The sequence below is a fragment of the Halichoerus grypus genome, chromosome 12 (genome assembly GCF_964656455.1).
Source record: "Halichoerus grypus chromosome 12, mHalGry1.hap1.1, whole genome shotgun sequence".
In the NCBI taxonomy this organism is placed as follows: Eukaryota; Metazoa; Chordata; class Mammalia; order Carnivora; family Phocidae; genus Halichoerus; species Halichoerus grypus.
Genome location: NC_135723.1, coordinates 91,866,927 through 91,884,198, shown reverse-complemented (window position 1 = coordinate 91,884,198; position 17,272 = coordinate 91,866,927). Strand labels below are relative to the sequence as shown.

General features: G+C 44.5%; 1 protein-coding gene across 2 annotated transcripts in view; it reads left to right on the top strand.

The window, feature by feature from the left end:
* The first annotated feature begins 7,599 nt into the window (after positions 1–7,599).
* Positions 7,600–17,272, top strand: part of ZC3HAV1 (zinc finger CCCH-type containing, antiviral 1) — a 56,495-nt gene continuing 46,822 nt past the window's right edge. The window contains exon 1 of one of the 2 annotated variants that reach the window (XM_036096708.2): positions 7,600–8,303. In XM_036096708.2, coding sequence (XP_035952601.1) covers positions 7,996–8,303 — 308 coding nt within the window. In that variant the 5' untranslated portion in view covers positions 7,600–7,995. The remainder of the gene's footprint in view (positions 8,304–17,272) is intronic. The other variant, XM_036097396.2, reaches the window with a different exon arrangement.

Here is a 17,272-nt window from a genome sequence, read left to right as displayed (position 1 = left end):
GCAGAGGGAGAGGGAGAGAAAGAGGGAGAGAGGCAGACTCCCCACTGAGTGCAGAGCCTGATGTGGGGCTCCATCTCACAACCCTGAGACCATGACCTGAGCCGAAACCAAGAGTCAGACGCTCAGTGGACTGAGCCACCCAGGCGCTCCTCTAATCAATATTCTTATCTCACGTGGTTTCTGCTAAGCAGCTCAGCTGGGTGGTTCTGGCTCAGAGTTTTTCCTGAGGTTGAGGTCAAACCATCAGCTGGGACTGTAGTCACCTGACATCTTGACTGGAGCTGAGGGATCCCATTACAAGTGGCTCACCCACCTGCCTGGTTGTTGGTGGGAGGCCTTTTTTAGCTGCCACATGGACCTCGCCATAGGGCTGCTTGATTGTCCATACAACATCCTGACTGGCTTCCCCAGAAGGAGTGATGGAAGCACGAACAAGGAGGAAGTCACAATGTTTTTTATGATGTACCCTTGGAAGTCGGAGGGGGCTACATATAGGTGCAAATGCAGGAGGCCAGACTCACTGGGAGTCAGCCTACCACATCAGGCCCTTGTCACCAAATCAGCTCCACCTCTGGATTACTACGGCCTATTGCCTCTGCTTTCACACTAGCATCGCCAGTCTGACGCTGGTTTGCAGCCGGCCTGAAGGTTTGCAGCCCGAAGTTCCTCATTTGAATACCACCAAAACGAAGTCTGTACATTCTGTAAATTCATCCTCACGGAGGAGAATGGTCCTTCTCACGCTCAGGGTGACCTGTCCACCTGTCCACCTGTCCCGACAGCCCCGTCCCTTCCCAGTTCAGGGAAATCCCCTCTGCTTGCTCCATACCTTTGCCCTCCCCTGTCTGGATGACTAATGCCTCCCTTGACTTCCAGCGTCTCCTAGAGAACATCTGTTTGCCATGGACTTTGGACATTCCATCTGACTCAACCCTCTGATGTTTATGTACTTTTCATTTCTATGACTTAGCGCAGCTGACTCATCGCTGCCTGGTGCATGTTTTGCTTCCCTCTCTGATTGGTGGTTCAACTGATTCATGTAGCCTGATATCACGCTAATATGCCCCAGCAACTGCAGCTTTGCACTCTCCCCAGATTTCTTTCTTTGAAATGTTCACATTTGCCCAGATCGTCCAGTAAAACAACAGCAATAAACAAGTAACCAACAACAAAAAAATTCTCTCTCTGGCTACCTGAATGATTTCTCAACCCTTACCCCCGTCCCCCATCTCCTCCCCACTTCTCTTCTCTCTTCTTCTTTCCTGTCAGTCCTCTAAACTGAGCTATCTAGGGGTACCTGGGTGGCTCAGTTGGTAGAGTGTCCAACTTGGTTTCTGCTCAGGTTCCTGGGATCAAGCCCTGTATCGGGCTCTGTGCTCAGCGTGATCTGCTGGAGATTCTCTCTCCCTCTCCCTCTGCCCCTCCACCCACTCGCACTCTAAATAAATAAATAAATGAATGAATAAATAAATAAATAAATCTCTAAAAAACTAATAAAATGAGCTCTCTGTCTTTTTGTTTAGAGAGGGAGCGAGAGAGAGTGTGTACTTGTGAGCTCGGGGGGAGGAAAGTGATAGCCCATGAAGAATGATGTTGAGATGCCTAAATTTTTGTGGCATACAGTAGGTGAAAGGATTAAAAGAGTCAGAAAAGTGGGACACCTGGCTGGCTCAGTTGGTGCATTCCAGGAGTGGGGGGTGGCAAAGATTAGTGCCACTCTTAAATACTGAAAAGATGAAGAAATGTTGCTATCATATCTCTGTTTAACTGGCCAGTGTTGACCCTGCAGCAACTGGATGGACCCTAGAGAATGACCGAAGACTACTGAGAGGAAGTAATCCCGGTCAATACCAGCTGTGCCAGATGTGGCGTCTTAACTGGAGCAGAGCTCTGCAGCCTCAGGAACATGGCTTGTGGCCATTGATTTGGCAAATATATTCTTCCCATCCCATTGAGGAAAGAGGACCAGAAGTAGCTCATATTCCCAGGACACCTGGCTGGCTCAGTCAGTTAAGCTTCCAACTCCTGGCTTCGGCTCAGGTTGTGATCTCAGGGTCGTGAGATTGAGCCCCATGTGGGGCTCTGCACTCTGCATGGAGTCTGCTTGAGGATTCTCTCTCTCCTTCTGCCCCCCACCCCCGCTTGCGTGTGCTCTCTCTCTCTCACTCAAATAAATAAATAGAATCTTTTTCTTAAAAGATTTTATTTATTTGGCAGAGAGAGACACAGCGAGAGAGGGAACACAAGCAGGGGGAGTGGGAGAGGGAGAAGCAGCCTTCCTGCAAGCAGGGAGCCCAATGCGGGGCTCGATCTCAGGACCCCGGGACCATGACCTGAACAAGGCAGACGCTTAACGACCGAGCCACCCAGGTGCCCCTAAAATCTTTTTTTTTTTTAAAGAAATAGTTCATATTCCCACAGAATAGATAACAAGCATTTACAGTTTGCCACAGGGCTATGTCCACTCTTCAGTCTGCTGTTGTGATACAGTCTGAAGAGAACTAGAGCATTTGGACTTCCCACGTAACATCACGTTGACCCAGTACATGGATGATATCGTGCTGCTCGGGCAGGATGATCCTACAAAGATTTGGTGACCTGCCACTTCAAAGATTCTAGAAGCCTGATGGTCAGCAGCATGCTGGGACATTTCCTTCTAAGTAAAAGACAAGTTGCTGCATCTCCTATCCCTTATTGGAAGGAAGGAAGCCCAAAGCCTGTTAGGAATCTTTGGATTCTTGAGGAAACACATACCACACCTAAGAACACTCCTGCTGCCCACATGTTGGGCTCCATGGAAAGCTGCTGGCTTTGAGTGGACCCAGAGCAGGAAGAAGCTCCCCAGGAGGTCCAGGCTGTGATACAAACAGCCTTTCTATTTGGACTGAATCATCTAGCAGACGCTATAGTGTTGGAGGGGTCAGTATGGAATAAGTGTGGCATTTAAGGCAAGTCCCAGTAGAAGAATCACAATGTAGACCCCTTGGAATATGGAACAAGCTCACACCAACTGTGATGAAGAATTACACTCCTTCAGAAAAGCAGCTCGTAGCTTGGCACTGGGCCCTGGAAGAGATAACAAATGACCATGGGTTCAGAATGCATCATCACCAGCTAGGTCCCATTGGACACATGGAGTCACAAAGTCAGGCAGGCCTATCATTAAAGCCATCATAAGATGAAACTGGTATCTCTGGGACTGAGCACAAGCAGGACCAGAGGGCACAGGCAAGCTGCATGAGTCCATAGCCCTCATAGCCCACATGTCCATGTCACTCACTGTGCTTGTCCTGGCGCCCCACCCCTAGCTTACTCCTGTGATCATATGAGGAGGTCCCACATAACCAGTTAAATGCAGAAGGAAAAAGCCCAAGTTGGGGTATGAATGAATCATCTCTGGATGCAGTATAAACTGAAAACGGTGGCTGTGGTATAGTCTCACTTGGAGGAGGTCTTGAAAAACTGGTGAAGGAAAATCTCCCCAGTAGGAGGAGCTTTGAGATGTGCACCTAGTCATCCACTTTGTGTGGTGGAAGAATGGCCCAAAGTTAGAACATATGTGTGCTCATGAGCAGTGACCTGGCTGGTGGGTGGAGCATCAGAATGAAAGACATTGGAAAATCAGAGACAAGAAAATATAGGAGTGGATGAACATATAGGAGTGGACACAAATGGGAAGTTTTTTGTATCACATGTTAAGGCCCACAAGTAAGTATCTATTACAAAAGATGTGCCAACTAGACAAAACAACTTGGCCAGTTAACCTAGGCAACCTTTGTTAGAGGCCCCCTCTACCCCCACTGCTGCATATGGGTACCTGAACAAAGAAACTACGGTGCCAGAGATGGAGGTGATACAAAAACCTAACAGAATGGATGGTCATTTACCAAAATATAGCTACTGCTACCACTGAATGTCTAATCTGCCAACCATAAAGACCTATGCGAAGCTGTATTCCTTAAGGAGACCAAGAGGATGCTGGGTGACCGGCTGACTACATTGGGCCCCCTTTCTCCTGGAAGGGCCAGCTCTCACAGGGATAGACACTCATTCCAGGTATGCGGTTGCCTTTCCTGGCTGCAGGGACTCAGGAGCACCATTCTCTGGGGGCTTAAAGACCACCTGATCTACACACATGGAATCCCACATGTGTCGCATCTGACCAGAAGACACTCTTCATGGCACAGGAGGTCAGGGAGTGGGCCCACTGGTCATATTACATACCTCACCAATCCAGAAGCTGATGGATAGATAAAGTATTGGAATGACCAATTGAAGATGTAGTTGAAGCTCCAGCTTGGAGGCAATACACTGCAATACACTGCAATGATGATGTTTCTTAGTATGATGCTGTGTCCCCAACAGAAAGAATCCATGGGTTGGGAAACAGTAAGTGGAATCCATGAGTGGTCCTAGTTAGCATCATTCCAATGACCCAGTGGGCTTTTTTTTTTTTTTAAGATTTTATTTATTTATTTGACAGAGAGAGACACAGCGAGAGAGGGAACACAAGCAGGGGGAGTGGGAGAGGGAGAAGCAGGCCTCCCGTGGAGCAGGGAGCCCGATGTGGGGCTCGATCCCAGGACCCTGAGATCATGACCTGAGCTGAAGGCAGACGCTTAACGACTGAGCCACCCAGGCGCCCCCCCCAGTGGGCTTCTTTGTCCCCACAACTCTGGGCTCTGCAGAGTTAGAGGTCTTGGTTCCCAAAGGGGGCATGTTCTTACCTGGGGCACAGCAAAGTTCCCATTGGACTGCAAGTTATGGTTGCTACCAAGCACTTTGGCCTCCTAATGGTCAGAGACTAGCAGGTAAGACAAAGAATCCCTGCCGTATCAGAGGTCATTGACCCCATCAGTGGGAAGAGCTAGGGCACCTATTAGACAGTGGGAACAGGGAGGACTATGTATGGACTCTGGTGACTTTTCTGGGTGTCAGTTGGCACTCTTTTGCCCAACTGTGACTGTGAAGAAAGGCAAGAACTGTAACCGTGGCCTGAGAAGGTGCTCGGATCCCTTAGGCACTGGGACTTGGGGTACTCATCCAGGGAAGCTAAGGTGGGAGTTGAGGATGAAAGTTTCCTTTCAGGGAGAGTGGCCCCTGAGAGCCCTGAAGGAGCTGTTCCCTGAATATGGACAGAGAAATAGATCCACATGGTGTGCAGGGTGGACTAGAGTGGACATGTGTGTCCCTCAGACGCCCCCGTCAAGTCAGGGCTTGCTGCCCAACTGCAAGAAGATGTGTTTAGCTGAGAGCCTCCAGTTTTAACTCCTTCAGGATCTGCTCCAGGGTTTGAGCTCAAGTCACGCTCTTCTCCAGTGACTGAGCCGGCCATGACTGAGCAGGATAGTGGTACAAGGGCTTAGGCTTCTCTGCCCAATGCTAGACTCCTGCTCCTGGGTGGGCTGGACGACTTTGTCAGGTCTGTATCCTTGTCTGACAGCTCCCTGGAACCATTTCTGCTTTTTTCCTTGACTTTCTCTGGTGTTACATCCCAGGGATCATCTGTACTCTCAATTCCTTATCAGTATCTTGCTTCTTGGAACCCAAATTGTGACAGCACACATTTTAAAATTTCCCCAAATGTCTGCCTTTTCCCTTCCCACAATCCCTCATATTGTTTTTCATGGATTCAAATTGAGAATTTTAGACCTCTCTTCCCAACCTTTCTAGCCAATCCTTCCTTCTCCACTCTTCCAAACTCTTCCTTCTCCATTCTCCTATATACCCACTGCAGCATTTAACCACTGATTCCCTTATGTTTAACTATTTTTTTTCATGTCTTTGACATGTTTTTGGGGGCAGGAACTATTTTTTTAAACTTCTGCATGTTCAGAGCGACTAACTAATGTAAGGGCTACATGGAAAATGCTATGTTGAATTTATTTGATAATGAAAGCCCAGTCCTGGGAACCTATTAGAACACAAATAAGGCCAAGTGGATTAAAGGCAATTATGGAAGTAATGGCTAGAGGGAACAAAAAGTCAGATGATCCTGTGTGGGCCCCACATTTGGCTGGCTTTCATGCCAAAGTTTTCTATTCTTGACAGACACAGTTCATCTACCATGAAATACCAAACAGAATTTCTGTTGATCATTTTCAATAATTTCTTTCTTAAAAAATTTTATTTATTTGTGTAATCTTTACACCCATAGTTGGGATCAAACCCACCACCTGAGATCCACAGTTGCATGCTTGGGGCACCCGGGTGGCTCAGTTGGTTGTGTCTGCCTTCAGCTCAGGTCGTGATCCCAGGACAGGATGGAGCCCCGCATCGGGCTCCAGGCTCAGCGAGGAGTCTGCTTCTCCCTTTCCCTCTGACCTTCCTCCCCTCTTGTGCTCTCTCTTTCTCAAATAAATAAGTAAAATCTTAAAAAAAAAAAAAAAAAAAAAAGAGAGCCGCATGCTCCTCCAACTGAGCTAGCCAGGCACTCCCATTTTGAAGAATTTCTAAGTTGATAATTGAATTGTATCATTACAAAAAAAACCCTATTTGATCAATGACCCTTCTTTTACTTGGGAGAGTGTTGGGAGGAAAACCTTTTTCCTCTTCCAACTTGGATATAGTGGTTGGGGATCTGCAAATTAACTGACAAAAGACAGATTAACAGGAGAAAAGACAAGGTTTATTTTCACTTTGGGAGGTGGGGGGAGCTCCCAGTAATGGAAAAGGCCTGGAATAGCTAAAGTTTATATATCTCAATTTAACAAAAGAGTTTATTTTAGGGCTTCAATGGGAGAGTATAGAAGGTTCTACTGGGCTTTCTGATGTTAATGGAGTGGCAGTCTGTCTCTACTGGGCAGCTGAATTAGCAGGAAGCTCCCTTTGAAGGGGGTTAATAGTAGCTGAGTCTTCAGGAGGCTCTGCTATGAGATTAAGAGAATTTCAGATAAAATTTCTTTATGCAACTTCTGTAGCTCAAATGTTTTCACTTTAAAATAATCTTGATACCGACCCTGAGAGTCCAAGAGGGTCTCCACAAGGGATAAGGCCTTGTCCAAATATCTAAAGAGAGGAACCTACCTGAGATCTTGGCATACGACTAAGTATGCCTGTGACCATTTGCTGTTGGGAATTAAGTGGTACCTGCGGCACCCGTATTACCGATCGAAGGCAGGCAAGAAAGTGTCAAGAAGTGTTTCTTCTAAAAGCTCTTAAAAAGGCAAAAAAAAAAAAAAAAAAAAAAAAAAGAGAGAGAGAGAGAGAGAGCAATCATCGCTGTTCTTTAAAAGGGCATGGTGCTGGGGGAGAAAGTGCATATCGGTCCTGGCCGGGCGGACCACGATCTGGGGCGTGGGGGCCAGATATGGGGAACCTCGGGTAGCATCCAGGTTCCACCTTGATGGCTCTGTTTGCTCAAGTTACTTCCTCAAGTACAGATTGAGGATAATAGTATCTAAGCTTTGGAGTCGTTGAGAAGATCAGCTTACTGCGGAGGTAGGGCGCCCAGCTCCGCGCGAGCGCTCGCTAGGGTCCGTGCTTTCCCGGAATGGGTGGGGTGGAGAACTGAAACCTCCTCAAGGGGGCCCCCAAGACTCGCGTCATTCGCTGCTTGGGCTGGCTTATAAAAACTCCACCAGAGCCCCAGATCAGTTTTAGTTTCTCTTCTTTCGGAAGAAGCCTCGCCGTGCCCAGCTGGGGAACGTCACCCTCGCGGAGCGCAGAAGCGAGCGAGGGGTCGGGCGGTTGCGGCGGTGGCCCGCAGAACTGCGCGCGCCCTTCGCTTTCTTTCCATTCGGCTGCCGTCGCGGTTGGCTTGCAGTCTGACACCGGGATCGGGCTGGTGAGTTCTGGCCTCCCGACCCAGGGCCGAGCGGGAAAGCGAAACCGCTGGGTTCAGCTAACGGCTGCGAGGAGCTCGCCCTCGCTCGCCCGGGGCGCGCCTGGCCGAGCACCGCCCGCGCCCGCCCCCGCGCCCGCCCCCGGACTCCTGTAAGTTTCGATTCTCGCCGGAGCAGAGTCCCGCGCCCCGGCCCGCGAGCGCCGCGCGCCATGGCGGACCCGGAGGTGTGCTGCTTCATCACCAAAATCCTGTGCGCCCACGGGGGCCGCATGGCCCTGGACGCGCTGCTCGAAGAGATAAGGCTCTCCGAGGGGCAGCTCCGCGAGGTGCTGGAGGAGGCTGGGCCCGACCGCTTCGTGGTGTTGGAGACCGGCGACAAGGAAGGGGTCACCCGGTCCGTGGTGGCCACCACCCGAGCCCGGGTCTGCCGTCGCAAGTTCTGCCAGAGACCCTGCGAAGACCTGCACCTCTGCAAGCTCAACCTGCTGGGTCGGTGCAACTATTCGCAGTCGGAGCGGTGAGTGCACGGCGAGGGGAGGGGCGGCGGCTTCCCAGGGCCCGGGTCTAGGAGCGGTGTCAGGACTGCTGCCCCGCGAGGGGGGCGCCCTCGTGGGGACCTCGTCCCTCCAGTCTCGCGCCTCTCTGCTTCCCCTGCTCCGCCCGCGCTTCTGCTCTTGGCGGTTCCCTTCCGTCCAGCGCCTCCAGACCCGTCCTCGAATTTGGCTAACGCCATATCCCTCCGGGGAGGACCACGCTTAACTCTCCACCCCCAGAGGAATGCAGCACTTTTGGGTCAGCCTGGGTCTAGGGCATTTAGAGGCAGGTTTGGGAACGAAGGAAAATGCCTCCACTGTGTAGAATCTTGAGTCCTTCTCGATGTGCTACCGGCGTCCCTAGGCGCGTTGCGCCCTCCGCACCCGGATTGTCTGTACCGCAGCGAGCTGGCCCTGCGCTTGGCCCTCCACTCCTAGCCGCCCCCGTGCCCCTCATTATCACTTTTCTGATCTCTGAAGCTAGTCCGCACCCCTGACCAGAATGATCTTCTTCAGGGTTACCGATGAAGTAGTGTCCACTCCCAGCGCCCCTGCCCGCTCTTGGGACCACTTTGAAAGAGTGCGCTGTATGTCTCAGGCAGCCGCTTCTGGGTTTCCACTTGTTCATTTTTTGCCTCCTAAATATAGTGTGCCCCGAGGTTTGGGTTAAGCCTTTTGACCTGTCTTCCCAGTCTCTCCCGAAGAGAGCTCACTCCCTTGGGTTCAGCTGTCACATCTACAAAGATGGCTTCCATGTGTCTATCGGCTGCCTCCGCCTTCTTGCTACGTCTGGGTTCTTCCTCTCCCACTGTCCGAGCAACATGTGTACCTGAATATGCTGCCCATCAGTCGCACTCATCTTCTTTCCTCCAGGGCAGGGTCTCTGGCACTGCCCCAAGCCCTTCTTCACCCTTCACAATACTTTCATCACCAAGCCTTTTTCTTGAGGGCTCCCACCCACTTCCTGCTGGGTTCCCCCATCCCATCCCACTTCTGATTGAATGCTTGTTCAATTAGGGAATGATTCCCTCTGACCATAGTCTTTCTCCCCGTCTTTTCTGTCCCTGTGCATTTTTACTCAATTATTTTTCTTGATATACTACTTTTCACATTTGGCCCCTCCTTAAAAACTTTAAGTTGGTGTCCAAAATGGTGGCCATCAATCTTTTGATCTTGTGCTTGTTAGCAAAAACCTTTGGATTACTCACCCGCAGTATATGTAGTAAAGCATACAAAAGACCGGTGTTTTAAATGGATGAAGTAGAGGGGATAATATTTAAGACATTTTTTAAAGGACAAAATGGTAGAATTTTTAAAAAGTGCTGAATGTGCTCCATTATTTAAAAAATATTTATTGAATATGTTGTGAGGCACCAATTTGAAAGTCTGTTTCTAAGTTTTGGTAAATTATGAATTAGTACATAGGGAATCCTCTAAGTCACAGCAACCCAGGAAATCTGGGAGGAGGAAAGGAGGGCTGGGGGTGGAGGAGAAAAAGGGAAGGAACAATTTAGTACTATATTGAATAACAAGAAAGTTGGAAGGATTTATCTTTTTTTTTTTTTTGGTGCTTTTCTGTTGTTACTAAAAATTCTTCAACTAGTGTTGGCTTTTAGTTTTAAATACATATACCTGTTATATTTTAATTTTTTACTCTAGATATTTTCAAAATATACTAACGTAGAGAAAAGAGAATGATGAACTGCTATGTACCCATCATTTCGATTCAACAGTTTTCAAAATAAGGCCAGTCTTGTTTCATTTATTTCCCTCTCGCCATCCCTGTCCCCAACTCCTAACATGTTATCTTAAGCCAAATCCCAGAGATTATGTGTTCCATAAATTCTTTAGTATCTCTAAAGAGTAAGGACACAGTACAACAATCACAATTTTTTACAGTTACAATTTTAATATAATCCTAATAATACGGTTGGCATTCAAATTTCCCTGATTGTCTTATAATAGGAATTATAAGTTTCAGGAAGAAACCTGCAGAGACATAATCCATAATTGTTTAAATATGTTACATATCCAATATATTTATAAACTTTCAATTTCTTATACACAATATGTTTAGACACTTAGTTTTAGTTTTAGTTTTTTTAGAAACTATTTTTTTTTGTTTTATGAATATTATTATGGTATTTTTGTGTGTGTGGTTTGAAACATGAAAACCATTTTAAACTCCTAAACTGGGTTGTTAACCAGCACTTTTATGTATTTTAAAAAGGGGAGATATAAGACAGGGATAATTTGGTCTATTCAAGTTTGGATGGATCCTCTGGGGAATTCATTAAAGTTTTTTTTTTCTTTTAGTGAAGTGATAAATTCTTACTTCTTACATTTATTGGTCTAGTTGTATTTTTTCTTTCCTTTTTCATCACTTTTGAATTAGAGAATTACAAATTTTTAATCCATTAAAGTGTATTGTGTCCTCATAATAGGGCCCTTGGGAGAATTTTTTTTGACTCAAAACCTACAAAATATGTTTTTTCCCCAAGTATGTTTTAAAAATATTCCCCCCTTCTTAGAAATGTATAAAATCTTCTAAAACTTGACATGTAGGAGTCTAAGGACTTTCTTTGTGGATTACAGGTTAATAGAATCTGTTGACCAATTGATACTCATATCAATTGCCTGAGGACAGTTTGCATTTTGCTGGACTTATAAAATTTCCTTTATATTGCTTTATATAAAAATTCCTTTATATTCATAAATAGGACTTCTCCTATCTATCCTGCAGTTCTGGTCTTTCTTACGTTGCTTTCATTTAAAAAGAATTTTTTTTGAAGATTTTATTTATTCATTTGACAGAGAGAGAGAGCACAAGCAAGGGGAGTGGCACGGAGAGGGAGAAGCAGGCTCCCTGCTGAGCAGGGAGCCCAATCTGCCGGGCGGGGGGGGGGGGAGGGGGGCTTGATCCCAGAACCCTGCGATCATGTCCCAGGCCGCCCCTCTTACATTGCTTTTAGCTATACATGTTAGTCAACAGTGCTTGCTTCAATGTTGGGTATTGGCTTGTTTTGATACATCAATTTGGATGTTTCAATTTGCTTTGCCGAAATATATGCCCACACATGGAGTTCTAATCCCAGTTCTGATGCAAACAATGACTACCATTTAGTGAACAAATAACTATGTATCAAGCACTATGGTAAGAACTTTAGAGATGGTATCCAAGATAATCTTTACCCTGGCTCCTGAGGTAGATATTATAAATCCCATCTTAATATAAAGCAACTCAGACGCAGAACTGTTTAGAAATGTGCCCACCACAGAGCAGATAGATGGCAGAGTTGTTGAACCCAGATTCATCTGCACGATTTCTTAACTAGCTACTTGTGTGGTGAAGTAGCTGTGTGAAGGTAGGACCTTTCATGAATTAAAGTTGAGTGGGTTTATTTTGTTTTTTTGCTTTGTATGTGTGTGTGTGTGTGTGTGTGTTTGTGTGTGTGTGTGTGTTTGCAAGCATGACTGTTTAACTGTGTGAAGCCGGCTGTCTAGTGTTTTCAAGTAGCTTTGCGGTTTTTGCCAATGTGGGTGTTTCCTCTGGGCTCTTTCCTGTTTGTATGCCTTTCCTGTTTGATTAATTGTAACTTTAGGTGGGGTGGGTAGATGGGGGAGAGGTTTAATTGACTATTTAATAAATTGGGGGGAAAAAAGTCCGAATTGCAAAGAATAATATTTTTTTTAAAAAAATATTTTATTTATTTATTTGACAAAGAGATAGAGAGAGCCAGAGAGCACAAGCAGGGGGCGGGGGGGGGGGGGGAATGGCAGAGGGAGATGGAGAAGAAGGCTCCCCACTGAGGTGGGAGCCGGATGTGGGGCTCGATCCCAGGACCCTGAGATCATGACCTGAGCCAAAGGCAGACATTTAACTGACTGAGCCACCCAGGCGCCCCACACGGAATAATATAACAAGAATCAGAGTATTTATATGTATTCTGAATATGTAATATAACAAAAGTTATATAAAAGAAAATACAAGATAAATAAGCTTACAACTCACATCCCAGAATAAAGAAATATTTATGCCTTTCATTTTTGCTTATCTTTTAAAATAAACTAAAAACCATAACAGGCTGGAAATCATTTTCTATTTCCTAGTCTCGTTCCCTTCTCTCCCCAGGAGCAACCTCTACCAGGATTATGGTGTGTGTTCTGCCCCTCCATGATTCTATAATTTCCTCACATACATGTTTGGATCCATGTACAAAATGTAGTTTTGTTTTATATATTTGAGAATTTTTATTCAATGTTATGTTTTGGGGATCTATTCCTGTTGATACATAAGGATCTAATTTATTCATCTTAACAGCTATATAGTATTTCATCCTGCGATTTATAGCACAGTTCAGTACCTCTTGCTCCAGGAATGGTCATTTGGGATATTTCCAGGTTTTTGCTGTAGTAAACCATGCTGCCAAGAATATGCATGTCTGTTGATGCTTCTCCAGAGTAGACAGATCATTAGGAAATGGAATTGCTGGGCTGAATGGTTGCACAGCTTCAACTTTTCCAGATTCTGAGAAATAGTTTCATGTTTGAGAGTCCCAGTTTCCCATCTTATGGCTGGCTGGCCCTTGGTATTATCAGACTTTTTTTAATTTATGCCAATTCCAAGGGCATAAAATGATATCTTATTGTTTTCATTTTAAAAGAGTTTTCTCTTTAAAGTTTTTATTATGTGATATTTAAGTCTTATGAAAATATATAAAGCATCCAATGAGTTATCTGTGTACTCATGAATCAGCTTCAGAAATACAATATTACTCATTTAACCCTCCCCCCGAATTCTCTCTCTCTTTTTTTTTTTAAAGTAGGCTCCATGCCCAGCGTGGAGCCCACCATGGGGCTTGAACTCACCATGCTGATATCAAGAGTCGAACGCCTAACCGACTAAGCCACCCAGGCGCCCCTGAATTCCCTTTCTTGATCATCTCCCCCATCTTAAATACTGTTCTTTTTTTCTCTTAAGCCTTAATAAGGTGTCATTGACTAAGAAACATTGTATATACTTAAGGTATACAATGTGATATTTTGTTTTTATTTTTTTTAAGTAATCTGTACCCCCAAAGTGGGGCTCAAACTCCAGATCTTGAGATCAAGAGCCTCATGCTCCACGGACTGAGCCAGCCTGGCGTCCCTGTGATATTTTGATATATGTATACATTGTGAAATAATTTCCTCAATCAAGCTAATTAACCTATCTATCTCCTCATCTATTTGCTCCTTTTTTTTTTTTTGATGGTGGAAACACTTATGATCAACTTTCTTAGCAAATTTCAAGTATAAATTATAGCCACCATGGTGTACCTTAGATCTCCAGAATTTATTCATCTTATAACTGAAAATTTGCATCCTTTGACCAATATCCTGTATTACTCCCACCCCCCAGTCTAGTCCCTGGCAGCCACCATTCTACTTTCTGTGAGCTTGACTTTTTAGATTCCACATGCAAGAGAGATCATACAATATTTGTCTATCTGTATAATGTCTTTTAGCTTTATCCATGTTGTTGCAAATGGCAGGATTTCTTTCTTTTTATGGCTGAATCATACATATTCCTTTTTTTAAAAAAATATTTTATTTATTTATTTGTCAGAGAGAGGGAACACAAGCAGGGGGAGCGGGCAGAGGGAGAAGCAGGCTCCCTGCTGAGCAAGGAGCCCGATGCGGGGCTCGATCCCAGGACCCTGGGATCACGACCTGAGCTGAAGGCAGACACTTAACCGACTGAGCCACCCAGGTGTCCCATACATATTCCTTTGTATATCTATATATCTATGTCTGTGTCTATATCCCACATTTTCTTTATCCATTCATTTATTGATGGACGTTTAGGTTGTTTCCATGTCTTGGCTGTTGTGAATAATGCTGCACTGAACATGGGAGTGCAGATAACTCTTTGAGACAATGATGTCTTTTCTTTTGGATATATACCTAGAAGTGGGATTGCTGATTATACGGTAGTTCTATTTTTAATTTTTTGAGGAATCTCTGTACCGTTTTCCATAGTGGTGTTCCAATTTACAATCCTACTGATACTACTCTGCATTTGGTTTTTATTTTTCCCATACATTTATTTTTTTTTTTACTATATGCATGTATTTCTAAGCAATAGTTAGTATTGTTTTCCCTGTTTTCAAGCCTATAAATGATATCGATACTAGGTGTGCAAATACTTGATTTATTTGCTTTTGTGTGCACAGCATGATGATTCTGAGACTCACTCCTAATGTACAGAGCCTTGTTTGTGTTTCTGTACCATCCTGAGACCTGGACAAGTTGGACTTCTGCCCTGGGCCCTCTGCTTTACAGTCCTAGTTCTGGCCGTATTTTATTTATTTATTATTTAAGATTTTATTTATTTGATGGAGAGCCAGAGAGCACAAGCAGGGGGAGTGGCAGGCAGAGGGAAAGGGAGAAGCAGGCTCCCCACTGAGCAGGGAGCCCGATGATGATGATGATGATGATGATGATGATGATGATGATGATGCAGGGCTCAATCCCAGGACCCTGGGATCATGGCAGACGCTTCACCGACTGAGCCACCCAGGCGTCCCAAGATGGGAAGACAGAACATATTTTATTGAACCATTTTGTAGCTTGATTTTGTACTTTTAAATGTTTAGGTGCTTGGTGCATGGACTTCCATTTTATCTTGCCCTGAGTCCCACACTTTTTAGGAGAGGGACTGCTTTAGTTCTTTCAAATGTATAACTTTCTTTTGTATGAATGTGTGCCATTTATATATCAATTTTTCTTATTATCAAAATTTAGAGTGTTTTTAATTTTTTGGTATTAGAAACCATGATGTATTGAATATTATGGTACATCTCTCCTTGTGTACATGTGCAAGAGTTCCCTAGGTATCTACTAGTAGATTTATCTTTAGGTTTATAATACCAAATTGTTTTCCAAGTATGTATACCGGGTTTTACTCCCATCGGAAGAATATGAGCATTCACTTGCTTCGTATCCTCGCCATTTGACAACATCGGCCTTTTTTGGGGGGCGGCGGTGCAGGTGAGGAGGGGTGGGAAGAGGTACAATAGCTTTATTGCTTTGCTGGGCAAAGGAGGCTGCAGCAAACATCTGCAAGCCCACCTGGGAGGGACATCATCAGCCCTTTAAAATTTGTGCCGATACAAGCAATGCGAAATCGTACCTCACTGTGGTTTTAATTCTTTATATATTTCTGGGTCTCTAGCCATTTTAAGACCTAATGCTCATATTTTCAGTTTGTCTTACTTGGCATCTAACTCTTAGCAGTTGCCTCTTATTTCCATTTTTGCGTTTTTTTGTCGTCTTAGTGCTCTATTTATTTTTGCTTGGGATAATCTTTATTTTATTTTTTTACCATTTTCAAGTGCAAAGTTCACACTTATCTTGATGAGCACTGAGTAATGGATAGAATTGTTGAATCACTAGAACAGACACCTGAAACTAATATAACCCTGTGTATTAACTATGCTGGAATTAAAATTAAAAACAAACAAAAAAGAGGAATGACCTCCAAACTGGAAAAAAATAAAAAGTGTACAGTTCAATGGCAATAAGTACATTCATGATGTTGTGCAATCATTACCACTCTCTGGTTCCAGAACATTCTCCTCAGCCCAAACAGAAACCCTACACCAATCAGCAGTCATCCTGTTCTCCCCTCTCCCTTCCCCCACCGCAACCTCTAATCTACTTGTCGTCTCCATAGATTTGCCTTATTCTGGAGGTTTCTTATAAATGGAATCATACAGTATTTGTCCCATTGTGTGGCTTCTTTTACTTAGCTTACTGTTTTAAAGGTTTGCCTTTTACTTTTCACGTTACATGTCATCCGTGTGGTGTATTTGCCGAAGAGGAGTCTTCCTGGAAGTTCCTTCAGTTACTGAGTGTGCTCTGTCCGTGGAGTCTAGCTGTTGGGTTTTCTGCGACATCAGGGGCCAGAGGGGGCGTGTGCCCCACAAGAATCATTTGGGAATTTTTATTCTCTTTTTAGATTTGCTTCATGTTTATTTTCACTTGGCCGAATCTGATTTTGAATTCCTGCCGCTTTTTGCAGAAATTAAGCTAAGAGATGTAACGACATCGTAAGTGATCTTGTGAATCTTGATAAAATGTTGAGTAAGGGACAAAGAAGCATCTGATAACAAAATATTTTCTACTTTTCACATAATAGAGAGATGGCAGAAGTGAACAGAGAAAACAAATACAGGGTTGTTTTCCTTCTGTAAAAGGGTTCTAATTTGCTTACTGCTCCTGACTATATTTGCTTCCAAACAGGTATCTTTGATCTTTACCTACCCGCTATTCTGGAATTGGCAAGGCCCCAGGATGGGGGTGGAAAAGGAGGAAAAGAATCCAGGAGTACCTAGGATTTCAGGCCCAATGAGGAGTCAGTTTAAACAAGTAGGAGCAGAGGAGCTGGGTACAGGTTTTGGGGAGAGAGTGGAGCCCTGTTTCGACATCCTTTTTGCTCCTCCATGCTGAGAAAGACTTTCATCCGTTTCAGACCAACTCAGAGCATCAGGTCGCCTGGGGGGAGGGGGTAGTTTCCAAACATTTTCGTTCTTCACCCCTCTCAGAAGAGAACATTTTGAGCATGTATTCCTATTATGTGTATATTTATTTAAAAATCACGTAACTAACATATAACTCTTAATTTGGATAATAAATATTAAAGTGACTCATTTTTTTTATCTTTTATAAAACTTTAAAATCAACTTTCTATGATTTACATACAGTAAAATGTACCCATTTAAAATATCCAGGTTGAAGAGTCTCGATAAATGGATATACACCCATGTAACCATCACCATGACCAAGATACAGAAAATTTCTATTAGAAAAAGAAAAATGAAAATTTCTATTAGTTCTAAAGGTTATCTTGTGCACCTTCTGAGTTAACCAGTTGATCCCCTCTACTTCTCCGCCTCTTATAGCCCAGGCA